The 26,232-nt window shown below is 41.5% G+C and overlaps 1 protein-coding gene across 2 annotated transcripts in view; it reads left to right on the top strand.

Annotated features, from left to right (window-relative positions):
- Positions 1-26,232, top strand: part of lepr (leptin receptor) — a 164,290-nt gene that overhangs the window by 73,607 nt on the left and 64,451 nt on the right. For both annotated transcript variants that reach the window (XM_078561288.1, XM_078561287.1), the window contains exons 8-11: positions 19,944-20,225; positions 21,101-21,218; positions 21,421-21,617; positions 23,489-23,637. In XM_078561288.1, the coding sequence (XP_078417414.1) occupies positions 19,944-20,225; positions 21,101-21,218; positions 21,421-21,617; positions 23,489-23,637 (746 nt within the window). The remainder of the gene's footprint in view (positions 1-19,943; positions 20,226-21,100; positions 21,219-21,420; positions 21,618-23,488; positions 23,638-26,232) is intronic.

The following is a 26,232-nucleotide window of genomic DNA, read 5'->3' as shown; positions in this document are numbered from 1 at the left end:
GAAAGGGTAGACGGGGTGTCAGTTTAACATTGTATCGGAAAGACACTACATCTGACAGTGCAGTACCCCCTCAGTGCTACACTGGAGTGACAGCCTTAATTTTTGTGCTCAAGTCTCTGGAGTGGTACTTGAACCCACAGCCTTCTGACACAGAGGCATGAGTGCTACCATTGAGTCTCAGCTCCCAGTTTAATTAAAAAATAACTTAAATGTAGCACTTCATCACATCTCAAACATCGCACTTACAATAATATAGTCACTGCATTTCGGAGAACTAGCAGCACTTGGTAATTGTTGACTATGTAAAGGAGGCATTTGTGGAAGGCTGTTCCATTTCATTTGCAGCATTTTATTGAGCACAGATTTCAGACAGGTGTGACAACTACATTTAACTGATTTCACCAGAAGTGATAATAAGCTTCATTTCACTGCATTGATACACATGTTACATGGAAATTAATTTAGTTCTAAAGCAAAAACTGCAAAATAACTAAATCGGGTGTGTAATGGAAAATTAGTTGTTAAGGCAACTCAGCAGCATCGGGTTGTTCCAAGCACACCAAACGCAAAGTTGAGAACCAGTTTCCCTCTTTCCCCATGCAAAAGCACACCTCCTTCCAACAAAATGGCTGTGTGGTCTATAGCAGACAGCAGGGAGCCTGAAAAGGGAGAACATACATAAGCAGGGATGGCAGAACTACAATATATATATATCTTGTGTTGATGCTGTGCCCCCAGCACACTGAAATCAATGGGCTTCCAGGCTGGTGCTGCAACTTCTTAAAAAAGGAGATTACAAGAACAACTGTTAATTTACTTGCTCCAGACCTGGTGCTGTAACATTGTTCAGGCCATAATGACAAAGTCAGCTGTAAGAAATTCCATTCTGGCCAAGGTCGCAGAAAACTCACCAGTTGGTATGCAGCTGCAGCAAGTGATTAGGAAGGCAAATGGAATATTGGTGCTTATTGCAAGGGGAATTGAGTATAAAAATAGAGAAGTATTGCTCCAGCTGTCCAGGGCCTTAGTTAGACTGCATCTTAACCACTGTGTACAATTTTGGCCTCCTTACTAAGGAAAGGATATAAATGCATTAGAGGCAGTTCAGAGAAGGCTCAATCATCTTATTCCCAGAATGAAGGGGTTGTCTTATTAGGAAAAGTTGAGCAGGTCGGGCCTATACCCATTGGAGTTTTAAAAAATGAGAAGCGACCTTATTGAAACATATAAGATCCTGAGAGAACTTGAGAGGGTGCATGCTGAGAGAATGTTTCCCCTTGTGCGGGAGTCTAGAACTAGGGGACCAATTTAAAAATTAGGTGTCTGACATTTAAGACTGAGATAAGGAGAATTTTTTTCTCTCAGAGATATGTTAGCCTGTGGAGTTCTCTTCACAGAGAGCAGTGGAGGCTGGGTCTTTGAATTTATTCAAGGTTGAGTTAGACAGATTTTTGATCAACAAGGGAGTCAGAGGTTATGGGAGATGGGCAGGAAAGTGGAGTTGAGACCACAATCAAATCAGCCATGGTCATATTGAATGGCAGAGCAGGCTCGAGGGGTTGAATGGCCTACTCCTGCTCCTAATTCTTGAGTTCTTGAGTTCAGGGGCTGTCAGGCACCCATAGGGAGGAGGCCCAGTAGCTTGACACCCTGGGGCCATCCACACAGGTAACTCTGGGAATATCCGTCCGCTCCAAATCTTCTCTTCCTGTGACCCCCATTTCCAACTCCACAGGCCGAGGAGGGTGCAGCTGGCGCACAGCAAGATACCCAAAGCAGGCTGGGGCTATTCAGGTCTCGGCCCTCCAGAGAATGTCTGCCAAGGTCATCACTGACAGGGTGTAGCAGTCAGCAGGCTGCCTCCGCCTCTGCTGTGGATGTCCGGGGAGCACCAAGACGTAGCGGCAGGGTTAGGAAGGTTAAGAAAATGTAGTTGCACCGCTTGGACACAGGCATTAATCTATTGTAAATTAACTCCCAAGAATGTCTCCTTGCCTATGGCTCCTTGTAATGATGAGCAGTGTTTGTATCACTCAGATGTGAAACCTTCTGCACAAGATAAAGGCAGGTATCTCAGTCCCGGACCTCTTCCCTGTGCAGGGTATAACCTTCAGAGCAAAGTTTTGGCCGAGCTTCACACTCACTGGACACATCAGTGATGCCTGCACCTCGATGGTGCTGGTTGTTGCTGCCAGAATGTTGTGGGCAGGTGACACAGAGTTCTGTCATTCTCTCTGTGAGCTCTCAGCACCTTTGAGGTGGGGCTGGCACCCCATCTCTTCAGTATATGGTGGCACATTCATGCTTTTTCATTGTTTGAGTAGCCAGAAAAGCTTCAGAGGCCCGACTCCAAACATGTCAATGGAGCTGCTGCTGAAAGGTCTCAGCTGTGGAAGGATGCTCACTTTTGACAAGCTTTTCCAAGCCTGTGGCCACTTTCTTTAATGACCTGCTCAATGACAGTTGGTCTGGCAGTAAGTCTCTGTTTAATACATGCATCCTACCTGTCTGTGGTTCTGCATGAGCCATGTGGTCAGCAGATAATCCTTGTTTCCCAGTAAAATGCTGATGGTACATCAGATTGGCACAGAATAGGGGTATCATGATTGCTGCCAGGATAAGGGGCATTGAAATGCTTGATGGGCTGAACATGGTCCCACACCAGCTGTACATTGAAGGAGTGGAGCCTTTGTAGTTGCAGTGCATCTCTGATTTAGATGTCACACCCACAAAGCAACATGTGTGCAGTCAGTGGCACCCTCCACGATGGGGGAGCCTGCTATTCCGACAACGCCAAGTGCATGCTCCCTCTGCTTCTCTCTTGAAGAAGAGAAGGCAATTTATTCCCCTATCATTGCATAGTGTGTCACTTAAACAACAGTGGATGGTGAACTGTGGGATGTTAGAGATGTTCTCTGCTGTAGCCTGGAAGGAACCCAACATGAAGAATCACCAAAGGAGCGTGCCATGTTAGATTTAGTAATGAGTAATGAACTAAATTTAGTTAACAACCTAACAGTGTGTGAACATTTATCAAATAATCATAAAATAAAAAATAAAAAGTGATCATAACATGATTGAGTTCAACAAAGTTTTTGAAAGGGAGAAACGTGAAACAGCTACTAAGGCTCTAGATTTGGGTAAGACTGACTTCAATGGGACCAGACTGTCCACAGTAAAATGGGTAAATCTGTTCATTGATAAAATGGGGAAGTGTTCAAAAAGAAATTTAATAAGATACAAAATTAGTTTATATCACTGAAGGGCAAAGTTTTACTTTCCAAAATAGGTAGTCATGAGCAACTAAAGTGGTAAAAGACAAAATAAAACTAAACGAAAAGCATGTAAAAGTGCAAAAAAGGGCACAGATCTTGGCAAATGGGAAAACATCAAAGGGTGACAAAGAAGATCGAACTACACAAGGGAGTATGAAAATAGTTGGAAATGGGTTAGAAAACGCAACACAAATATTTTCCAATTTCTTTAGGAAAAAGAGGTCGGTCAGAAGCAATATGGACCCTTGAAAACTGATAACTGTGATGTTGTCAGCAAAGGTAAGAACATGGTGGACACGCTGCCTAATTACTTTGTGCAAGTATTTATGATAAAGGGAGAGATCAGCATACCAGACATCCCAAGAAAAATATTATTGAATCATGGCCACGGTCTCAACAAAATTAATGTAAACAAAATAACAGTAATGAGAAAATTAATGACACTAAGGAGTGATTAACTCCCAGGACCAGATAGTTTCCATCCCAGGATTTTAGAGGAAGTAGGTGAGAACATTGTTGATGTTATAACTAGAATCTTCCAAAGTTTCCTCAATTTGGGAATCATTCCTATTGGGAAATTGTGCATGTCGCTCCACTATTTAAGAAAGGTGAGAGCAGGGAACCAGGAAATCATCAATCATTTCATCTAACATCTTTAGTCAGGAAATTACTTGAGTTTATAATTAAGGATCGGGTGATGAGTGACAATGTGCTGCTTGTTTATGCATACATAATTTTGAGAAAAGCAGATGATCTGGCACGGCAACCCAGCTCTCCATACAGCAGGAACCCCACCGACTTTCCTGCCCCACCACCATACTTGATCTCTGGAGCAGCAAATTCCACCCTAGTGTTGTTACAAGGAGAGATTAAACAAACTAGGATTGTATTACTTGGAATTTAGAACGTTAAGGGGTGATTTGATCAAAACTTTCAAAGTATTAGGATGAGCAGGTAGGTGGATAGGAAGAATCTATTTGGGATAGGTGGATAGGAAGAATCTATCTCAGATAGGTGGATAGGGAGAATCTATTTGGGATAGGCAGATAGGAAGAATCTATCTCAGATAGGTGGATAGGGAGAATCTATTTGAGATAGGCAAATAGGGAGAATCTATTTGGGATAGGCAGATAGGGAGAATCTATTTGAGATAGGTGGATATTAAGAATCTAATTCAGATAAGGAGATATGGAGAATCTATTTGAGATAGGCGGATATTAAGAATCTAATTCAGATAAGGAGATATGGAGAATCTATTTGAGATAGGCGGATAGGAAGAATCTATTTCAGATAGGGTGATATGGAGAACCTATTTGAGATAGGCGGATATTAAGAATCTATTTCAGATAGGGAGATATGGAGAATCTATTTGAGATAGGTGGATAGGAAGAATTTATTTCAGATAGGGAGATATGGAGAATCTATTTGAGATAGGCGGATATTAAGAATCTATTTCAAATAAGGAGATATGGAGAATCTATTTGAGATAGGCGGATATTAAGAATCTATTTCAGATAAGGAGATATGGAGAATCTATTTGAGATAGGCAGATAGGAAGAATTTATTTCAGATAGGGAGATATGGAGAATCTATTTGAGATAGGCGGATATTAAGAATCTATTTCAAATAAGGAGATATGGAGAATCTATTTGAGATAGGCGGATAGGAAGAATCTATTTCAGATAGGCAGATAGATAGGATCTATTTGGGATAGGTGGATAGGGAGAATCTATCTCAGATAGGTGGATAGGGAGAATCTATTTCATTTGATTGGCCGGTCTATGATTGGGGGTATAATGTAAAAATTAGAGTGAGGCCTCTCAGGATTATAATTAGCAAACACTTCTGTTTAGAAGTTTAGAACTCTTCTGCAAAGGGCAATTGATGCTAGATCAATTGTTAAATTTAAATCTGTTAACAAAAGGTATTAAGGAACTTGGCACAAAGACTGGTTATATGGAGTTAGGTTGCAGATCAATCATGACCTATTGAATGCTGGAACAGGCGCAAGAAGCTAAATGGCCAACTTCTGTTACTATGTTCCTGTGTTCCTAAGTGATTCACCTTCACACCTTCACATTCACAGGATCATCTTCACATTCACTGGCAGTGCTGACCTTGTCCTGCTCTGAGGCTGCAACAGGTGGCAGACTTCATTGAGTACCTTCTTATTGAATGGAAGTGTCTAATGCACCGATCCTCCCTGAGGTTGCATAGGAAAATTGCTCCCTTAAGAGCCTGTGTAGTTATGGCCTCCTTCTGGGAGCCCCTCTTCCCCCTTCCCTCCTCTGAGCAGCTTATCCTCCTCTGTTTATTCCCTTTGTTTATTCTTTCTGTCATGCTGCAGGCCTAGGGAGATACAAACTACTAGATCCAGTCACTACGAACAAGTGGTGTGAGCCGAACCCTTGAAGTGAGACCCAAGGCCTCCACACACCATTCCCTGCCAACTTCACTAACTTTAGTTGAATGTGTAAGCCACCAACCATTTCTACAAGCTGAGTGCAGCAGCCTGTAGAAATCAATCATCAACTAATCTGAGAATAATTGATGATCCTTTTAAATAGCACAGCAGGAGGAGAGGGTATCTCCTGCTGCTGAACGCATGTTCATCTGTGCATAGTTCAGACAGGGCATTAGCTGGAGTGTTGAAGTCAAATATGGCACTACCAGAGTCAAATCAGCACTACTTGCTGACTGACGTCATGATCTGGCTAATCTGCAAACTTCCGGCACAGGCTTCTAGCGTCCGAGCTACTGTTCTACCCAAAATGGCACCCGGCGCAGCCCACAACAGAAGTATGTGTGCATGGCAAGGCCACCTTTTTAGGTCCAAAGCGACACCTGTAACACTGAAAATATGGAGCCTAATTTTGTGGACTGTGTATTTTGATTTGATTCATGCCATGTCTCATGCTTGTAGGCAAATGATGAAAGAGGCTTGCCAAACATGTTTTTTCATTAGAAAGTTGCTTTTTAAAAAGAATCATAAGTTAATGTCACTACTTTAAATGGGATATTGATTGTGAGAGTCTCTTTAAGAGTCATTGGCTACAATGCAATATGTGTTAGACAGGCCAAATGTCCAATTGTCACTACTTGTCTTTTTAATTAAAGAGACATATGGAAGTGATTCTTGCAATGTTTGACTCTTTGGCTTCTATTAGCATAAGTGCTCGATACTTCTGCCACGTCCAAATGTTCCGGTGATTAACAGCTAATTCTGTTTCCCTAGTAAAGAAGCGTTTTAATATATTCTCTTCTCTTCTCCTTTCCTAAAGATGCTAATGCATGTCACCCGAATAGTCCACCCTTCATGTATGAGCCTTTACATACTTTGTTCGGAGGGCCAATTCTGACCATGTTTGACCATGAAGAGTGAAAATGACCTGTCATCTTCCAACAAAAGGGGGTTAGAGGCCAAAGGATAATTGAGCCAGGCTACACACTTATAATTCAGTCTCCTTTTTAAAGCAGTACATTGAGGATTTTTTGCAAAGCGATTTTACAAATCTTTTATTGCAATGCGGTTTGTAGCTAATGGTTTCTCTGAAGTTACAGGGTGAGTTGCTGAGAGAACTGAAGCTATGCAGCACCATCACTGGCAGGAAAGTGTAATTGCATGGTGTTGTAACCAACAAGGGGAGAATTCAACTTCAGGTAGGCGACTGGTCACCTGTAATGCACCTCAGATGGGAAGGAAAATCAGGCAGGAAGTATAATGGGTGTTTAATCCACTAATGGACATATTACGTCCCTACCAATATTGAATTTAACTCCCAGAGAATCGAAAACAAATGTAATCTGATGTTCTGTGATGGGTGGTCCTGGTCCAGGAGTTCAGGGTGAGAGCAAAAATCAGATGGGGGTGACATTTGACTCCTGTTATGTGGCTTAAGTGAAGTTGTAAATGTTGATCCCATACTCACCTCATACTCACTGTTATGCAGTTCACTGTTTGTCTTACTTTCAATAAGGTCACATTCTGTTCCAACAACCCTTGATCCTCAACATCTCTCCTATTATGAAATGGGTGAAGGCAGGATGCGCAGTGTTAGTCATGAGTGAGCGGAAGAAGGAACACAGGACAGACCCCAGTGGATAAATGTTTTACATGAAAAAAGTATAGTTTGTCAATTTGTTGGCAAAGAGCTGGGCACCAGTGGCAGCTGCATCTGGGGACTGTGGGAGGCATGGCAGGACCCTGAAATGAAGCATTGTGAGAAACAACAGTGAACTGACCAGAGTAGGAGTCATGACACTGGATTGAAACAGGGTTCAGTTAATGATTAGCCACCACCTTCAAAATACCACTCCGCCTCCCCCCACCACATTCCAGCGGACACCCAGTGGAGTTTGGTGACGAGCAATTCTCAATGATGTTGTTGTGTACTGTTGCCTGGGGGCTGCAAACTCAAGGAGTATGGACAGGTGATATAGTATAAGAAACAAAAGCAGTAAAAAGATTTGCAATTAAACTTTAATTCAACAAACAATACAAATGGAGTAATTATGCAGCAAACAGTAAGAAAACGCTAACAAGCTTCAGTTACCAACGGTGCACAAGATCAGTGGAAAAATGGAAAGCACAGATGGCAAGGACCACACTCCTCTACATAGTTGTGGTAACTGGATGTATGGTCACTTCCTCCTGCCAATCACGGGTCATGTGATGTACTGAGGGGGCTTCGACCAGTGAGCTCTTAGCACAGGCAATCCATGGGGTGGGCTTTTCTGATGAGAGATCTGGTGGCGTGTAAGCATTGAAAATGCCTCTGTAATAAAGTTTAACTGCTTCTTGACTAAACCAGTCTGCTCCATAGAATCATCACACTTGGCAACGAGGGTAAAATCAACTTTGACTCTGCACCTTGCCCTGTTACTGTGAGTAAATCGAATTTTAAAAATCTACTCACCAGTCATGCCATTGTCTGGAAGAATTGACCCATATGATGCTACTATTAAAGATTGGAGCCATTATGTTGAGCGCCTTGGATTTTACTTTGTAACAAATGAAATAACCGCTGAAGAAAAGTGGAAAGTGATCTTCTTAAGTGCAGGTGGCAGTAAAGCATATAACTTCTTTCATAACCTGACTGCCCCGAGCATGCCCAGTTCCAAGTCATATAGCAAATTAGTGGACCTAGTGAAAACACACTTCCAGCTGAAGCCATCTGTGCTAATGCAGCACTTTAAATTCAATTCAAGAGTTTGGGCCCCTGGAGAGTCCATTGCAACCTATGTAGAAACAACATGGTCGTTTATAGCGAGAGAGTGTTAGAAAAACAGCGTGGTCATTTACACCGAGAGAGTGTTAGAGGAGCGTGACCTTTAACAGTGAGAAACTGAGAAGAGAGTGACTTTTAACAGCGAGAGAGTGGGACAAGTGTGAGACCATGAAAGAGTGCGAGAGGGAAAAGAGCACGGAGAGCAGCTGTTTGGTGAGTAGGATTGGTGAGTATTTCTAGTCTTTAAAGTAAAAGTAAGGTCTTTAGTTTGTGTTTAGATCTATCATCTTTTTTTTCTCTTTTTCTTAAAGATAGCTTGTTAAGTATAAGATCGATACTGGTGTGTATAAAAAAATTATTATAATAAAGTGTAAAGAGTGGGGATACTAGAGTAATTAATTAGTAAATTGAATAAAATACAATAGCAATGGCAGGACGGGTGATGCGTTGCTGCTGCAGCATGTGGCTGCTGCTGGACACCAAGGTGATCCAGAGCGAACACATCTGTACCAAGTGTTTGCAACTTGAGGAACTTTGGATCCGAATTAAGGAGCTGGAGTCCGAGCTGCAGACATTGCGCCACATCAGGGAGGGGGAGAGCTACCTAGACACTTTGCTCCTGGAGGCTGTCACACCCCTCAGATTCGGTAATTCAAATTTGGTCTGTGATCAGGGACAGGAGGGTGTGACTGCAGGTGAAGCAGGTGTGGGGACCCAGGGGGAAGCGTTCAAGGAGCCTCGGCCCCTGCAACTGTCCAACAGTTACAAGGTTCCTGCAAGTTGTGTGGATGAGGGTGGGGACTGTAGGGAGGATGAGTGAACTGACCACGCCACCGATGTACAGGGAGCCATTCAAGTAGGGGGAGGAAATGGGAGTGTAGTAGTGGTAGGGGACAGTATAATTATGGGGATAGATACTGTTCTCTGCAGCCATGAGCATGAGTCCCGAAGGCTGTGTTGCCTGCCCGGTGCCAGGGTTAAGGACATCTCCTCAGGGCTGGGGAGGAACTTGGAGGGGGAGGGGAGGGATCCAGTTGTCGCCGTCCATGTTCGTATCAACGACATTGATAGGACGAGAAAGGAGGTTCTGCTGAAAGAATTTGAACAGTTAGGAGGTAAATTAGAAAGCAGAACCTCCAAGGTAATAATCTCAGGATTGCTACCTGAGCCATGGGCAAACTGGCATAGGGTAAATAAAGTCAAGGAGTTAAATGTGTGGCTCATAGATTGGTGTGGGAGGAATGGGTTTCAACTCATGGGGCACTGGCACCAGTACTGGGGTAGAAGGGAGTTGTTCTGGTGGGTTGGGCTTCACTTGAACCATGCTGGGACCACTGTCCTGGTGAATCAAATAATTAGGGCTGTAGAGAGGGCTTTAAACTGAATAGGGTGGGGAGGGGGGGCTTTCTGAAAAGGGGATATGTAGGCTTACAAAGCAAAAGGATATTCTTCGTGACAGGATTTACTACCATTTGGAAGCAAATGGGCGTATTAGTGAGAGGCAGCATGGTTTTGTGAAGGGGAGGTCATGTCTCACTAACTTGATCGAGTTTTTCGAGGAAATGACAAAGATGATCGACGATGGAAGGGCAGTGGATGTTATATACATGAATTTCAGTAAGGCCTTTGACAAGGTCCCTCATGGCAGACTGGTACAGAAGATAAAGTCGCACGGGATCAGCGGTGAGCTGGCAGGATGGATACAGAATTGGCTTGGTCATAGAAGACAGAGGGTAGCAGTGGAAGGGTGCTTTTCTGAATGGAGAGCTGTGACTAGTGGAGTTCCGCAGGGATCAGTGCTGGGACCTTTGCTGTTTGTAGTATACATAAATGATTTGGAGGAAAATGTAACTGGGCTAATTAGTAAGTTTGCAGACGACACTAAGGTTGGAGGAGTTGCAGATAGTGAAGAGGATTGTCAAAGGATACAACGGGATATAGATCAGTTGGAGACTTGGGCGGAGAAATGGCAGATGGAGTTTAATCTGGACAAATGCGAGGTAATGCATTTTGGAAGGTCTAATACAGGCAGGAATTATACAGTAAATGGCAGAACCCTTAAGTGCATCGACAGGCAGAGGGATCTGGGTGTACAGGTCCACAGGTCACTGAAAGTGGCAACACAGGTGGATAAGGTAGTCAGGAAGGCATATGGCATGCTTGCCTTCATTGGCAGGGTATTGAGTATAAAAGCTGGGAAGTCATGCTGCAGCTGTATAGAACCTTGGTTAGGCCACACTTGGAATATTGCATGCAATTCTGGTCGCCACATTACCAGAAGCATATGGAGGCATTGGAAAGGGTGCAGAGGAGGTTTACCAGGATGCTGCCTGGTCTGGAGGTTAGTAGCTATGAGGAGAGGTTGGAGAAACTCGGATTGTTCTCACTAGAGTGAAGGAGATTGAGGGGCGACTTGATAGAAGTATACAAAATTATGAGTGGCATGAACAGAGTAGATAGTCAGAAGCTTTTTCCCAGGGTGGAAGAGTCAATTACTAGGGGACATAGATTTAAGGTGAGAGGAGAAAACTATAGAGGAGATGTGCGGGGCAAGTTTTTTACGCAGAGGGTAGTGAGTGTCTGGAATTCGCTGCCAGAGGAGGTGGTGGAAACAGGTACGATAGTGTTTAAGAGGCAGCTTGACAAATACATGAATAGGATGGGAATAGAGGGATACGGACCCTGGAAGTGCAAAATGTTTTAGTTGACGGGCAATATGATCGGCCCAGGCTTGGAGGGCTGAAGGGCCTGTTCCTGTGCTGTACTTTTCTTTGTTCTTTGTTGATATGGCAGCCTTGCAGGGCAGCTATTTAGTTAATGATACCCAGAGTATGACAGGAAGGGACAGAGTGTACAAACATGAAAATACAGCAGCAAATAGGGTCAAAGGAGGAAAAAATGGTAAAAGGCATAATTAGTGGCCCTTTCCTTAAATGCATGTAATATTCAGAACAAAATAAATGAATTAATGGCACAAATAGAGGTTAAAGAGTATGATCTTATAGCCAATACGGAGATGTGGTTACAAGGAGATCAAAGCTAGGAACTAAATATTCAAGGGTATGTGACTTTTCAAAAGGACAGGCAGGAAGAAAAGGGTGTTGCGATAGCTTTGTTGGTACGAGATGGAATAAGTATGATAGCAAGAAAGGATCTTGGATTGGAAGATGTAGAATCCATATGGGTGGAGGTAAAAAATAACAAGGGGAAGAAGACACTGGTGGGAGTAGTCTATAGGCACCCTGACAGTAGCTATGCTGTCAGAGAATAAATCAGGAGATAATGAGAGCATGTAAAAAAGGCAATACATTAATCATGGGTGACTTTAATCTTCATGTAGATTGGGAAAATCAAATTGGCAGAGGTAGACATGAGCAAGATTCGTAGAGTGTATTCGGGACAGTTTCCTAGAACAATATGTGTGAATCCAACCAGGGATCAGGCTATTTTGGATCTGGTAATGTGTAATGAGGCAGGTTTAATAAATGATCTCAGAATAAAGAATCCCTAGGAAACAGTGACCATAATATGGTAGAATTTAGCATTCAGTTTGAGAGTCAGAAACTTGGGTTGGAAACAACTGTGCTAAACTTAAATAAGGGTAATTACAATGGAATGAGGGCAGAGTTGGCTGGAGTGGACTGGGAAAGCAGTTTAGCAGAAAAGAGGGTTGATGAACAGATATTTAAGAAAATAGTTAGTGACTCTCATCAAGAATATATCCCAGTGAGGAATGATTCAAGGAAGGGGATAAACCAACCATGGTTAACCAAGAAAGTTAAGGACAGTATCAAATTGAAAGAAAAAACATACAATGTAGAAAAGATTAGTGGTAAGTCAGAGGATTGGGAAAGTTTTAAAAACCAACAAAAGATGACCAAAAAATATAATAAAGAGGGAGAAAATAAATTTTGAGGGTAAACTAGCAAGTAATATAAAAACGGACATTAAGAGCTTCTTTAAATATATAACAAGGAAGAGAGAGGCCAAAGCGAACATAAGCCCCATAGAGACTGAGGCTGGGGAAATAATGATGGGGAACCAGGAAATGGCAGAAGAATTGCATAAATACTTTGCTTCAGTCTTCACGGTAAAAGATGCTAATAGCATTCCAAAAATATGAAGTAATCAAAGGGCAAAAGGTAGGAGGAAATAAACACAACAACTGTCACCAGAGAAAAAGTACCAGGGAAACTAATAAGGCTGAAGGCTGATAAGTCCCCTGGACCTGATGGGTTGCATCCTCGGATATTAAAGGAAGTAGCTATAGAGATAGTGGATGCACTGGTAGTAATCTCCCACGAGTCCTTAGACTCTGGAAAAGTCCCAGAGGATTGGAGAACGGCCAATGTAACACCCAATGTAAAGGGAGGGAGACAAAAAACAGGTAACTCTAGGCCAGTTAGCTTAACATCTGTCATTGGGAAAATATTGGAGTCTATTATAAAGGATGTAATAGCAGAGCATTTAGAAATACATAATTTAATCAAGCAGAGTCAGCATGGCTTCATGAAGGGGAAATCATGCCTAACAAATTTATTAGAATTCTTTGAGGAGATAACAAGCAGAATAGAAGAGGAACTAGTAGATGTAATATATTTGGATTTCCAAAAGGTGTTTCATAAAGTACCACACATAAGGCTACATAAAAAGATAAGAGCCCATGGTGTTGGAGTAATATATTAGCATGGATAGAGGATTGGCTAACTATTGGATGACAGAGGGTTGGGATAAGGGGGGCATTTTCAGGATGGCAACTTGTAACTAGTGGAGTGCCACAGGGATCAGTGCTGGGGCCTCAATTATTTACAATATATATTAATGATTTAGATGAGGGAAATGAATGTACTGTCATCAAGCTTGTGGATGACACAAAAATAGGTGGGAAGGCAAATGGTGAGGATGACACAAGGGGCTGAATTTTTCTGTCGGCGAGAAAGGGGCAGGGCCTGCTTGCTGACGTGAAAATGACGTGAGATGACGTCGGGGGTTCCTCCGACGTCATCCCACCCCATTTAAATCTTCAGGAAGGCAGGGGCACAGCGCGATCAGCTGTCCGTCCGAAGACCTGTCAATGGCCAATTGAGGCCATTGACAGGATAATTAAAACAATTAAAGGCCAGGAGTCCCAGCGGGCTTCTGAAAAAACATGAACCCTCATCCACCGGCGGGATGAGGTTTCATGTCGGTTTTAAAAACGTTTATTAAAGTTTTTGTGCAATTTATTAACATGTCCCATCTCGTGTGATATTGTCACATGAGGGGGACATGTTAATGATTTTTTTATTTTCTATTTTTAAAGTTTGAAAACCTTTCAGCGATCTCCCTGAGACAGCACCTAGCCTCAGGGAGATGTGCGCTCTTTCGTGCGCATGCGCAAAAGAGCATGCTCTCGCATTGGAAGAATCTCCCCCCACCCGCACAGGGAGCGCATAGCGCTTCCCAGCGGACGTCACGCTGGGCGGGCCTTAATTGGCCCGCCCACCTAAAATGGCAGCAGGGATCGGCTCCCTGAGGGATATAGACAGGCTAAGTAAGTGGGCAAAAACTTGGCAGATGTAATATAATGTGGGAAAATGTGAGGTTATGCGCTTTGGCAGTAAGGGGGTGCCTGTTTAAATTAGGGATAAGGAGGAATTTCTTCTCTCAGAGGGTAGTTAATTTGTGGAATCTTTACCGCAGAGGGCTGTAGCGGCTGGGTCGTTAAGTATATTCAAGGCTAAGGTAGACAGATTTTTAATCAGTAAGGGAATCAAGGATTGTGGGGAATAGGCAGGAAAGTGGAGTTGAGGATTATCAAATCAGCCATGATCTCATTGAATGGCGGAGCAGACTCGATGGGCCGAATGGCCTACTTTTGCTCCTATGTCTTATGGTCAAGCAGTTAACAGAATACTGCAACTTCGGAGACGTTTTAAACGATATACTGTGGGACCAATTGGTATGCGGAGTCAAGGACGACGCCATTCAGCGCTGATTGCTTGCTGAGGTTGATATCGATTTTAAATGTGCCCTAGAAATCTCCCTCACCATGGAAAGTGCTGCAAGAGACTCGTGGACTTTGCAACAATGGATAATGGTGCCGTACTTCATGTTGGGTGGGAACCTGCTGCTGAGCTTGGGGCGGAAGCCAGACCTGCAGAATTAAAGGGCGATTCAATGGCCACTGTGAGAAACATTAAGAAGTCTAACAGAAAAGCTTCATCATCGATTTCAAGACAAAATTGCTATTGGAGGAGACCACGGAGCAGATACCTGTAAATTCAAAGAGGCAGAGTGCCATTACTGTCATAAGAAGGGTCATGTGGTTAGGCAATGCCGGACAAAGTTGGTGCAGTCTGCAAAACAGCAAACAAGCATGATAGAAGTAATGGGTACAGCAAAGGCTGAAGCTGCTGCTCCTAACATTTACTCTTCATATAATGTGACTGCTGTGAAGACTGAGCCTCTTATAGTGGTAGGAGCATACACTTTCAGGTACTTTAATGCCTTAAGACAGCCAATAAACGTGGAGCGGACAACCATTAAATTAAGAACACATGGGAGAATCTATTCAAGTAAAGGGCATCTGCCTGTGATAATAATGAAAGAAGAGGGACCCAGTCTTTTAGGTCGGGATTGGCTACAGAAGATCAAACTCGAATGGTCTGAGATGTTTCACCTAAAATCAGATGGCATTCCAGACCTTCTAAGGAAATACAGCATGGGTTCTCGGGATGAGGTGTAAAATGGAAGGACCTTCACATGTTACAAGGAGATCTCAGGTCTCAGTTTGTTCCTCTGGAAAATGATGAAGAGAAGCAAGATGAATTTAATGCCGCTCTGAACGAACTGAAGAACAATTGGCAGAGAAGACTCAGCAATGTTCCTTAGTCCAGGAGAAGGCTAAAAGATACAAGAAAGAGACCGAAGAACTGAAGAACCAGCTGAATGAAACAAAAAAAGGCCTTGAAAGGAAAATTCATGGAATTTTCCAAGATGCGAGTGGATAATGAAGCCATGAGTGGCACAATTACAGAACTGAAACAAGCTAAGAGTTCATAGGAGAGAGACCTGGCCAATTGTAAAATCAAAGTGAAGGACAAGGACAAGTTCTGCTGCAGACAAAGAAAAGACAGAAATAAGGTTGGAGGATATAAAACTGACACTGAAGCTCACGGAGCTAGAATAAAAAACACTGAGCGCCTCAAACATACTGAGAACCATTGAGTCGTTGAAAAATGAAATGGCTGCAATTGTGAAACAAGTGGAAATAAAGGTTCCATTTTTGAGATGTCAATGTCCAGCAGAACATGATGGACACAGGGAAAAAGGGAAATGCCAAACTGACACAGTCCCCAAAAGCAGCTGAGAGTATTGTTCCTCCAAATGTGACAGAATGTGTTCTGCAAGGATTGTCTGGGCTATGGGAGCCATGGTTTCATAGATCGGTCCATTATCTTTCCAAGTACAGGTGGGTGATAGAATCATCTGTAAGCATGTAGATCACATCTGTGCCAGAGAGACATTCCAACAATTAACTGATCAACCTATGATTAATGTTGAATCCTCGACTTCTGACGTGTGTGATCGACGTAGAACAGATGTTTCAGAGGAATTGCCAAATACTGAACTGCACAGTTCTAATGATGTCCCTCACAGTGCAGCTCCAGATTCTGTCGGTCCTGTTCAGGGATCTCCAGTGGTAGAGCTACAGCACTCTATCCATATGAGAAAGGCACCTCAGAGACTTGATCTATAATCACCTGAAATTATATATATAAATTTATGGGATTATTTAAATGTTTTTCTGTAAAGAGTAATTGTAAAAAACTAAAAGGGGAGGAAATGTGGTAACTGGATGTATAGTCACTCCCTCCTGCCAATCATGGGTCATGTGATATACTGTGGGGGCGTCGACCAGTGAGCTCTAAGCGCGGGCAATTCGTGGGCCGGGCTTTTCTGACGAGAGATCTGATCAAGCCTGCAAGCACTAAAAATGTCTTTGTAATAAAGTCTAACTGTTTCTTGATGAAACCAGTCTGCTCCATAGAGTCATCACAACAGTGTGCCTCAGTTCTGTTACATTGCTGCTTCATTGACCTGGTGTACAAGGAGAGCAGGTGCCAGGGTTCCAGCCTGTGTAGGGATTCTGGTACTTGATTATTACTTTCTGAGGGAGCTTTGCTGGCATAGATATGTGTCATTGAGCAATTATGTCCCCTTGCAGCCTGCCGTTGCGTGACTCATTTTATGGCATTCCGCTGTTAAAAGCCTGACTCCCTGACCGACAGAGATTGAAGGAGTTTGTCAACATATTTGCTGCTGGGTGTCTTCCTGAGTAAACAGATACATATGGCCTTTATAGTCTCTGATCTGCTAAAAGCAGCTGACTATCCCTCATTTAAAATTCCTGCCACCTGTCTCAGTCAGTACATCATGGCAGGAGGCAGCCCTGGAAGCTTTAACACCTCTTGGACTGCTGTTGCTGAGAGATCAATTTAACATTACTAATAAATAAATCTGTCATTTTAAAGACCATGAAATGACATTAAAAAATGGTGGAAATGTTTAGCAAGTCAAGCAGCATCTGTAAAGAAAAATGGATGTGCAGTGTTTTGTTTCTTTGGATTTATTCTGTTAACAAGCACATGCAGTTTGTTACTTTACTTGAGCCCTGGTCAGCTCATTTGATTTTCTGTCCAGTGCTGGTTCCCCACCCATGGTGTCATCAAGGTGGTGCTCATCTCGCTTTGATGCAGGGTGCCCACAGGTCTTCCTCCCACATGTGACTCCCATTTTTGAACGAACGTGCAGTGTGTCTGTGAAAATGGGAATGTTGGGACGTTGGAATCTTTTTTTAAAAAATGATTTAAAACAATTACAAACAAAAATGGAAATGGAGAGACATTTTGAAGTAGCTTTGAAATGATTGCAGCCAAACAGATTGCAGACATACAAGCATGCTGCCACTTACCTGCCACTCCCAAGCCGCACTCCGAGAAATGCTGTATGTTCTGATCTCTTCTACTCCTGAACCAAAGGATCCTTTCTGGGTTACCTGAAATGCTGCTGTGCTTCCTGCAGCATATGCAAGTTAGTTTTGTTGGACATTCTGGCATAAGTTTGCATCAGCAAGATCATGTTTCACCTGGTGTAAGTTAAGATGTGGCTCACTGAATGCATTATTCCAGTAAGTTATTGCCCCATATACATAGCACATATAGGTTAAGTAGTATGATCTTCCTTGGTATTGCATATCAATTAATGAATAATATTTTCAGAATACAGCAAAATGTAAGTAAATTTATGATAAAAATATAAAAATCTTCTGTGCAAATTTCCAATTTCAACTGTGAATAATACTCTAACCAGTATCAGCCTTGGCCCAGTGACAGCATTCACACCTCTGAATCATAAGTTCAAGGGTACAAATCCCAGAGGCTCGAGCACAATCCAGGCCGGCACCTCAGTTTAGTACTGAGGGAAGGTGCACTGTCAAGAGGTGTTATTTTAGATGAGACATTAAATTGTGTTCTGGTAGGAGCTGACCTTCATATAAGACATTAAATTGAGGCGAGGTCTAACATCTTGAGTGAATGAAAATGATTCCATAGCACTATTCAAGAAGACCAAGGGAGTTCTAAAACTGTCCAGGCCAGCATTTATCCATTAACCAAAATCAAAAACAGACAATTTGATCATTAATTGAATTCTATTGGTGCATAAATTGTCTGCTGCATTTCCTACATTACAGCAGTGGTTACATTTCAAATGTAATTAATTGGTCTAAAGCACTTTGGAATATCCTGAGGATGGTGTGTAGGTGCTCTATAAGCGCAAGTCTCGTTTTCTCTCAATGTTTGAAGTGTTTTCTCTTTTTGGTAACATCATAAAAACTGGAATTTCTTCCCATCACCTCACCCACTTTTATGTCGGCATTGAGTGCCATCAGGTCCTGGTGCACAGTAATGCTGCTGCTCTTCTCCAAAATGTTTTGCATCCAAACAATATGAGCATCTGGTCTACCTTCTGGCTCCCAGATAGCCAAACTTCTCGATTATGAGTAAGACTGTGACTATATGGATGGGGAGAGATTTCCTGTGATCTTTGCCTGTTTGCAAAATCATTGCTTTTAACTGAAATGAATGGCTTACTTCAAGAAACACTGGGACATTTTTATATAATTAGCATTTCACTGTTGCTAATCTGAACAAATGATTGCTGCTGCATAATATTCAATTCATGTGTTAGTGAGTTATTTGGTCAGAATTGCTACATGTGCTTATACTCGTGCAGCCTAATTGAAGAAAGGACTACGTGTATTCTTTTTCTATGTTGAAGTAATTATAATTGGTAAGATTGCTTTGTGGTTTTATTGAAATACATTAGGCTGATTTGATGCTGTTGATACAAAATATTTATAAAGCTTCTTTTTTTACACCGATAGGGCAGAATTTTCCCCCTGTCGGTGGGGGCGGGGGGAGTTGATGGGCAGGCGCGTGCAGGCGCGCTTCTGATTAGCGCCCCCGATCGGCGACGTGGCGCCATTTTATGTGGGCGAGCCAATTAAGGCCCATCCAGCGTGATGCCAGCATGGGAGCGCTATGCACTCCCTGTGCAGGCAGGGAGGAATCCCTAAAATCGAGAATGCACTCTTTCGCGCATGTGCACGAAAGAGCGCACTCATCTCCCTGAGGCTAAGTGCAGCTTCAGGGAGATAGCCTCTACTGTCAGCAATATTAAAAGTAGAAAAAAAAAATGCCCTTACATGTCCTCTCATGTGACAATGTCACATGAGTTGGGACATGTTCATAATTTCCATAACAAGATTATTAAAATTTTTAAAACTCTACATGAAACCTCATCCCACCGGTGGATGAGGTTTCACGTTTTTTCTAGTTGCCGCTGGGGCTCCTGGCCTGCCCACCAACCTTAAGGTTGGACGGGCAGGTCCACTAAGTACTTTAATTGATCTGTCAATGACCTCGATTGACCATTGACAGGCCGGAGGGCACGCAGCTGATTTTTCTGAGCTCCCACCTTCCTTAAAATTTAAATGGGGCGGGGTGATATCAGGAGTTCCGCCCGACGTCATCCCACATTATTTTACACGTCGGCGAGCGGGCCCTGCCCCCACTTGCCGACGGTAAAATCCTGCCCATAATGTTAACATTTTACATTCCCTAACTCCACTGTGTCTTTCCCTCCACCAGTGAGGGGAAAGTTGAATGGGTAGGGCTAACTGAACAACATGAGCACTTTCAGAACAGATTGATGGAAATCTGAGAGTCAGTCATGGTCTCTAGGTTGATGATGTGTGGCGCAGGCAAAACCCAGCCAGGAGAAAGAGAAAACATACTTAAAAAAAATAATAATAGCCAAGTGTTAAATAATAAATGTGTAAATATGCCAATACTAAAAAAAATTCTTTCTTTAACATGCAAATGTTCTTTGACAGAAATTACATATTACCCTCCTCAAGTGCTGACCACTGTTGGCTCGGATGTTACAGTGCGGTGTGTTTTTTATAATCGGACCCTGACCACTAACAATGTCGCCTGGTGGTTAAACATGAATGAAAAAATTCCAGAACATCAATATACCTTAATCAATGATCATGAAATCAGTGTTACTCTCCTCAACATAACATCAAATGGACAATCCGACATGCTACAGTGTTGCCTTCAAAATGAAGAAAGGAGTATATGTAACTTTCGCTATGCTGAAATAACCGTAATTGGTAAGACTCTTTTGGGAAATAAGCAGCATGTTTTCTGACAGTTTGAAAAAAAAAATCCATCTGTCACAAATTATTTTTAAGCAATTCATGCATGACATTTTATCCATATTATCAATTTTTGTCAATTTTACCTGCTTTATCTCCCTTCCTCCCCAAAGGTGCTGAGATGCAGTTCCACCAATATTAAATAGCCTCATTGTTTAGGAATTGGTATCCCAGATAGAATGCTCTTTCAGAAAAGCAGGGAAGTGTTTATGTTTAATTTTGAAGACTCCTCCAGAAAATTCTGTCATAACTATTTGAGTCAGCTTCTCTCCATCTGAAAGAGCATTATATTAGGATACTGTCTAATTCCAAGTTAGACATTTATCAATTGTAAGGGTGCATGCTCATCTCGTATCACTGCTGTGGTACGCTTAATCTGAAAATAATAACATTTATTGTACCTGTAATACTTGCAGGAATTTACAGGAAGCTCTTGACATCTGGTGAAATTATATATTAAGTATAACTAGAATATTTCAAATAGGTAATTATATTATTGAATCTTATTTTCTGAATAGACACATTGAATAAACAATAGTTAAAATATTTGAAATCTATTTTTTGGTACTTAGAATATACTTCTGTTAAATCTTCTGGTCTACATTTTTTCTATACTTTAAAATTATAATATTTTGGGGGATATTCAAAGATGTGTATTCAAGTAATTTAATGAACGTGTCTAGAAAAGTTTTTCAGAGTATATATTCTTTATACATACATATTACTTTAACTGATTTTATCATTTTTGGGATGGTATACATTAGCTTCCCATATCTTGTTTATAAAAGTGCTTTTGCTAAATTTCTTATCATTTTGATATTTGTAATTAGATATGAAAAATAACATCTCATGCGAGACTGATGGTGCAATGGAAACAATGATCTGTAGGTGGCTCCCAAGAGCATGGAAAACAGAAACAGTTAGCAACTACCAGCTAAAGTATTACATGTAAGTATAATATATTTTAATCTTTTTTTGGGGGGGCGGATGGCACAGTAGGAATAATTTCTGATTGCACATTTTGTAAAGATGTTGCACAGTATCTGAACTGAGTCAAGCAGACCTGAATACTTGTTCAACATTTTTCCTATATTATTTGATTTGAGTAAGCCAATGTATAAATTGTCCTTGCTACCTTTTTCTTGAAAAGGAAAGGGTCTTGGTGTGAGAGCCTGCAAGATGAAGATCAAAACGCTGATATTAAAGAATGCCCAATGCAGATGAATGAATTTGAGTGTCATATAAAGCCCATCAATCTGACTTTTGGCCATGTCATGTGGTTAGAATTCCACCACCAAGAAGCAACATTTAAATCTCCACCAACCTGTGTAATTCCCATGGATGTAGGTGAGTTAAGCTATATTGGCCTGTATTTGATCTTAGAATGTAAACGATTTGTTTTATAATTCTGCTCTTGAATTTAACAAAGCATAAGACCAAAATTAATTTTCTATTCTCAAAATGAATTAAGCTTCAACTTAAATAGTCTATTATTGCAAGAGGTTTCATGAGGAAATGTATTCCTCTGAATTGATCCATTAATACCTTTGCATTTACTGATTCCTTTCATTTAACCTTTGCTTTATTTTATGGAGATTTGTGACAACATAGGAGCAGCCATTTTCTTATATAGAACTGTTCCACCCACTAACCTTCATACCTTCCAGTCTAGGGATATCATGAAGATGGAGAACTGCATGCAACTTACTGGGCCAGATTTTTGTTCAAGTTGAGTAACTCAAGTTGGGAAATTTTAGACCCCATTGATCCCCAAAGCAGATCGGAGGCAGTGATGTGGGTAGGCAAGTACAAAAGGGAGGTGGTTAGAAGTCCCACCTTAGTTCTCTGGAACTTCATCCCAATTGTTTTAAAAGCTGTTCGGCTCTCACCCCTCACACCCCCTCACCCCCAACTCACTCCTCATGCCCCCTCCATGCCCCACATGGCCTTTCCATGCCCTCCATGCCTTCATGCCCCTTGTCACATCCATGCCCGCTCACCCAGAAGGCACTATGTATTCGAATCCATAAACCGTATAATAATAATGGCAAGTCTTGAAATACTGAGAGGGAAGAAAACACTTACAGAAATTTGCTTTGGAAAAAAATGACTGTTCTTACAACCTTATAAATGGGTCAACCAGACAGGGCCATTCATAATATCATTAACGGGAGCTTTCCCTCTCTTCACAATTCTTAGTTTTGTCCAAATAAAAATACAGACATTGACAATACAGAACAATTAAAGGAAAACTTATATAAATTAAAAACAGAGTGTGCTGGAAAAATGCAGCAGGCCTGGCAGTATCTGTGGAGAAATAAACAGAGTTAACATTTTGAGTTGAATATGGCTCTTTGGAACTGAAGGGAGGTAGAAATGTGATGGGTTTTAAACTGTTGAAAGGGGGTCAAGGAGACATAGCAAAAAGAAAGATCTGGGATAGGATAAAGGGCAGGAGAGATTAAATAACAAGATATCATGGAACAAAAGGCAAAGGAAGTGGTAATCGTTGTAGTAAAGAAACAAGACATTGGCCCAGAGTAAGTGTTAATGGCAAAATATTGGACAGCTCTGTCTGAAAGCAAAAACATTAAAACAAGATATAGAATGGCTCTTGGTAAAAATAAACAAATCAAAATGGAGTATAGAGTTCATAATCTGAAGATATTGAACTCAATGTTGAGTCCAGAAGTTTGTAAAGTGCCTAAGAGGAAGATGAGATGCTATTCCTCCAGCTTGCATTGAACTTCACTGCAACATCGCAGTAGGCTGAGGACAGACATTTGAGCATGAGAACAAGTTCTTCAGTTGTGAAGGAGAATCATATTTAACTCAAAATGTTAACTCTGTTTCTTTCTCCACAGATGCTGCCAAACCTGAGTTTTCCCAGCACATTCTGTTTCAAATTTCCAGCACCCACCATATTTTGCTTTTATAGTAACGTATTATAGCCTCATAAAGATGTAAATTAACAGTAGCAAACACACCACTTCCACCTGTCAAAACAGAAGTCCTGCTGAGCTAATCTGTTTGAGAGTCTTGGAGCTCAGCCAAGCATTCACCATGAGGCCATCTGCAAACTATCAACAGAGACAGATGCCAGATACGTTTCTCCAAATGGGTTTTATGGACTGATTAATAATTTATCTAATGCAAACTCCAGATTTTGAAAGTGCTACGATGTCATTGGTATTACTTTTTCCTTTTCATATTGAAAGTGAAACCTTGGGCACCATCCAAAGTTGATGCAGAAATCACCCTAAATGAAGGTTGTCTAAATATAAGCTGGGACAAGCCACGTCTACCGCCGTACAAACTTCTGTTTGAAATTCAGTACTCAGAGGATGGAATGGAGAGTGACTGGAAGGTAGGCCGACCTACTAAAAGTTTGCAAAGTCTGCATTAAACTGTACAACATGTAGAGGTATCTGCCAGTACCAGGAAGTTCTAAGTTGAAGGCTCATGTTGAAAATCTCCTCCACCACCCTGTTCCCCTTATGCATACACCATCAGATTTCACAATCTTAGCCACATTGCCATTGGGAAATGTCAGGTGGGGGAGGGAAGCTTGGAAGAACAGTCATTTATGTACCATCCTTCTAACAACCAGTTTCAGAGTGGCATGAGCATTGGACTGAAGAATTTAGTGCTTTTTGTGGATAGTGACTGCTGATTGATAATCTGCTCCCAGCCAAATTCCATCTTTTTAACCAGGAAGCATGGAAGAGTGTTTTAGGCCTACTCGCTCTCTGTTCATTCTACCTCTGCCTTTGGAAAAAATTAACTAGTTCCAACTTGGAGAAATAAATTGTGAACCCAAGTGTGGGTGAACAATGCGTACCTTTCTTCAATCTGGCATGTCATCTTGGCAAAGCAATACTGCACTATAGAGTTGCTTTGATCTCATTTTTTAAAATTGGGTATAGTGCAAAGGTGGACTCATATTTTTATTTTATACAACTTGAAAAAGAAAACTGCAGAGTAAGTATATTTGTTCCATATGCACACAACTCTTGCAAGAGGTCTGAAAAATATTTGTCAAGTGAGACAATTGGTGCCATTGACTGTCAAAGTTGTAGTACAGAGGTTTAAATATTGGGTTTTCATCTCTTCAACATTGGTCCAAATGCAGCCCAAATAAATAGCTTGAAATTTTGTGTGTTTACTATAAAAATCCCATGTGAATTGAATAAAAAGATCATACTAATCAAGTAAGGAAATGATGCCCATATTAGGGCATGGTATAGCTTTTATCCATGCTGTATAACTTGGAAGCTTGATGATGACGTTGGGCACTTGAAATGAAGATGGTTCAATTCCTAGCATTAACACTCTTCAAATAACAATGAAAGTAAATTGCAAATTAGAAATAAAAACATAAAATGCTATAAGTAAATGGCAGATCGATCAGCATCATTATTTGGCCTTCTACAATTTGCCAACTATGTTCAGTGCAAGCTTCAAATATACTGTTTCTTATCCACCTGTAGCCTTCTGATTTAAACATTGATGTTAGTAATATCGCACGCTAGCTATATACCTCATACTGACAAAATTCGCAAGTTAATAAGAGTATGGAAAGAAAGATATGTGTTGTTATTTATTGCCACAAGGGTACAAAGGCCTTAACCCTTGTTATTTTATGTTTGTGAAATTGAACCTGTTGGTAATTGAATTGCCTGTGCTACTGATAGATCTAATATCAATTTTAATTCCATTATTGTATTAGAACATCTTGTAAACCTTAGTTATAAATACAAATAATTATTTTCTGCTGTATAGCTGAAATAATAATGTATTACAGGAAATGGTTTCAAAGCTGTTAAATCTAATCAAAATTCTGTTCACCATGAGAAAATATTGATTTCCCCTATCCCCTCTGTCCTCATTCATCCTGGAGTAGTTGCCTGCATCAGCAACCTTCTGGTACCTCCTGTACAGTCAAGTAGAGGACAAAGCTGGTAATTTTAATCTAGCCAATGGAAAACTGGTTAAATCGAGCACCCATTTTTACTTTCCATTGAAGTCGGACAGTATGTAAAACAGGGCAGTCAATAAGATTGTGTCTGTTTTCAGCCGGGTGAGTTAGGTGAAAATTACAGCCTTGTCTTCACTGCGAGTACCCCTTCCATTCTGTACTGTGGCACTACTGCTGTGTTTAGCGGGATAGTAGGATAGACTAAGGATAAACTTAACAGCCTAAAACTGGGCATCCATGAGGTGTTGTGGATGATCAGCAATAGCAAAATTGTATACCACAGTCAGCAACATCATGGCCTTTCCTAAACCACACCCCTCCATCAACATAAAGCTAGGAGGCCAGCCCTGGTTAAGTGCAGAGTGCAGAACAGTGCGCCAAGAACATCACCAGGCATACTTTCATTCTAGTAATGCTAGGACATTAGGCTATCAGTGTACTAAACCCCAAGAGTAGTATTGCGATTGACTAAGTCATCCCACAACTAGCCGATCAAAGAAAAAGCTATATAACTCAACCACATAAAGTCAAGAATTGTTACAATCAGGCAGCGAACAGAAGTGAGGGGCTGCACTGGACATCCCCATCCTCAAAAATAGAAAAGGCTCAAATGTTTGCCAGAATTTGCAGCCCAAAGTGCTAAGTGAACAATCTTATCTGGCCTCTTTCCAAGGCCCCACCATCAAGGATGCCAGTGTCAGTGCCCTAGCAAAGGAAGTTGGGCATTATTATTGGAGGCTAGTCATTGCCAACACAGGATATTGCTGCAGATGTTTCTCAGGACATTGTCTTTGCTCTAAACATCTCCCTATCCTTCATCGATGGCCATCCTCCATCGTAAAATAAGGAATAAGGCTGTTACTAACAATTTAACAGTGATTAGTCCCATGCACAAAATAGCCCATGCCAGTCTACAGCAGGAAATTAATAACATCTAGGCTCGGGCTGACAAGGGGTAGGAAATATTCACACCACATTACACCA

This window comes from Cetorhinus maximus, chromosome 17 (genome assembly GCF_964194155.1).
Source record: "Cetorhinus maximus chromosome 17, sCetMax3.hap1.1, whole genome shotgun sequence".
NCBI classification, from domain to species: domain Eukaryota; kingdom Metazoa; phylum Chordata; class Chondrichthyes; order Lamniformes; family Cetorhinidae; genus Cetorhinus; species Cetorhinus maximus.
This window is presented reverse-complemented; position numbering and strand designations above follow the sequence as displayed.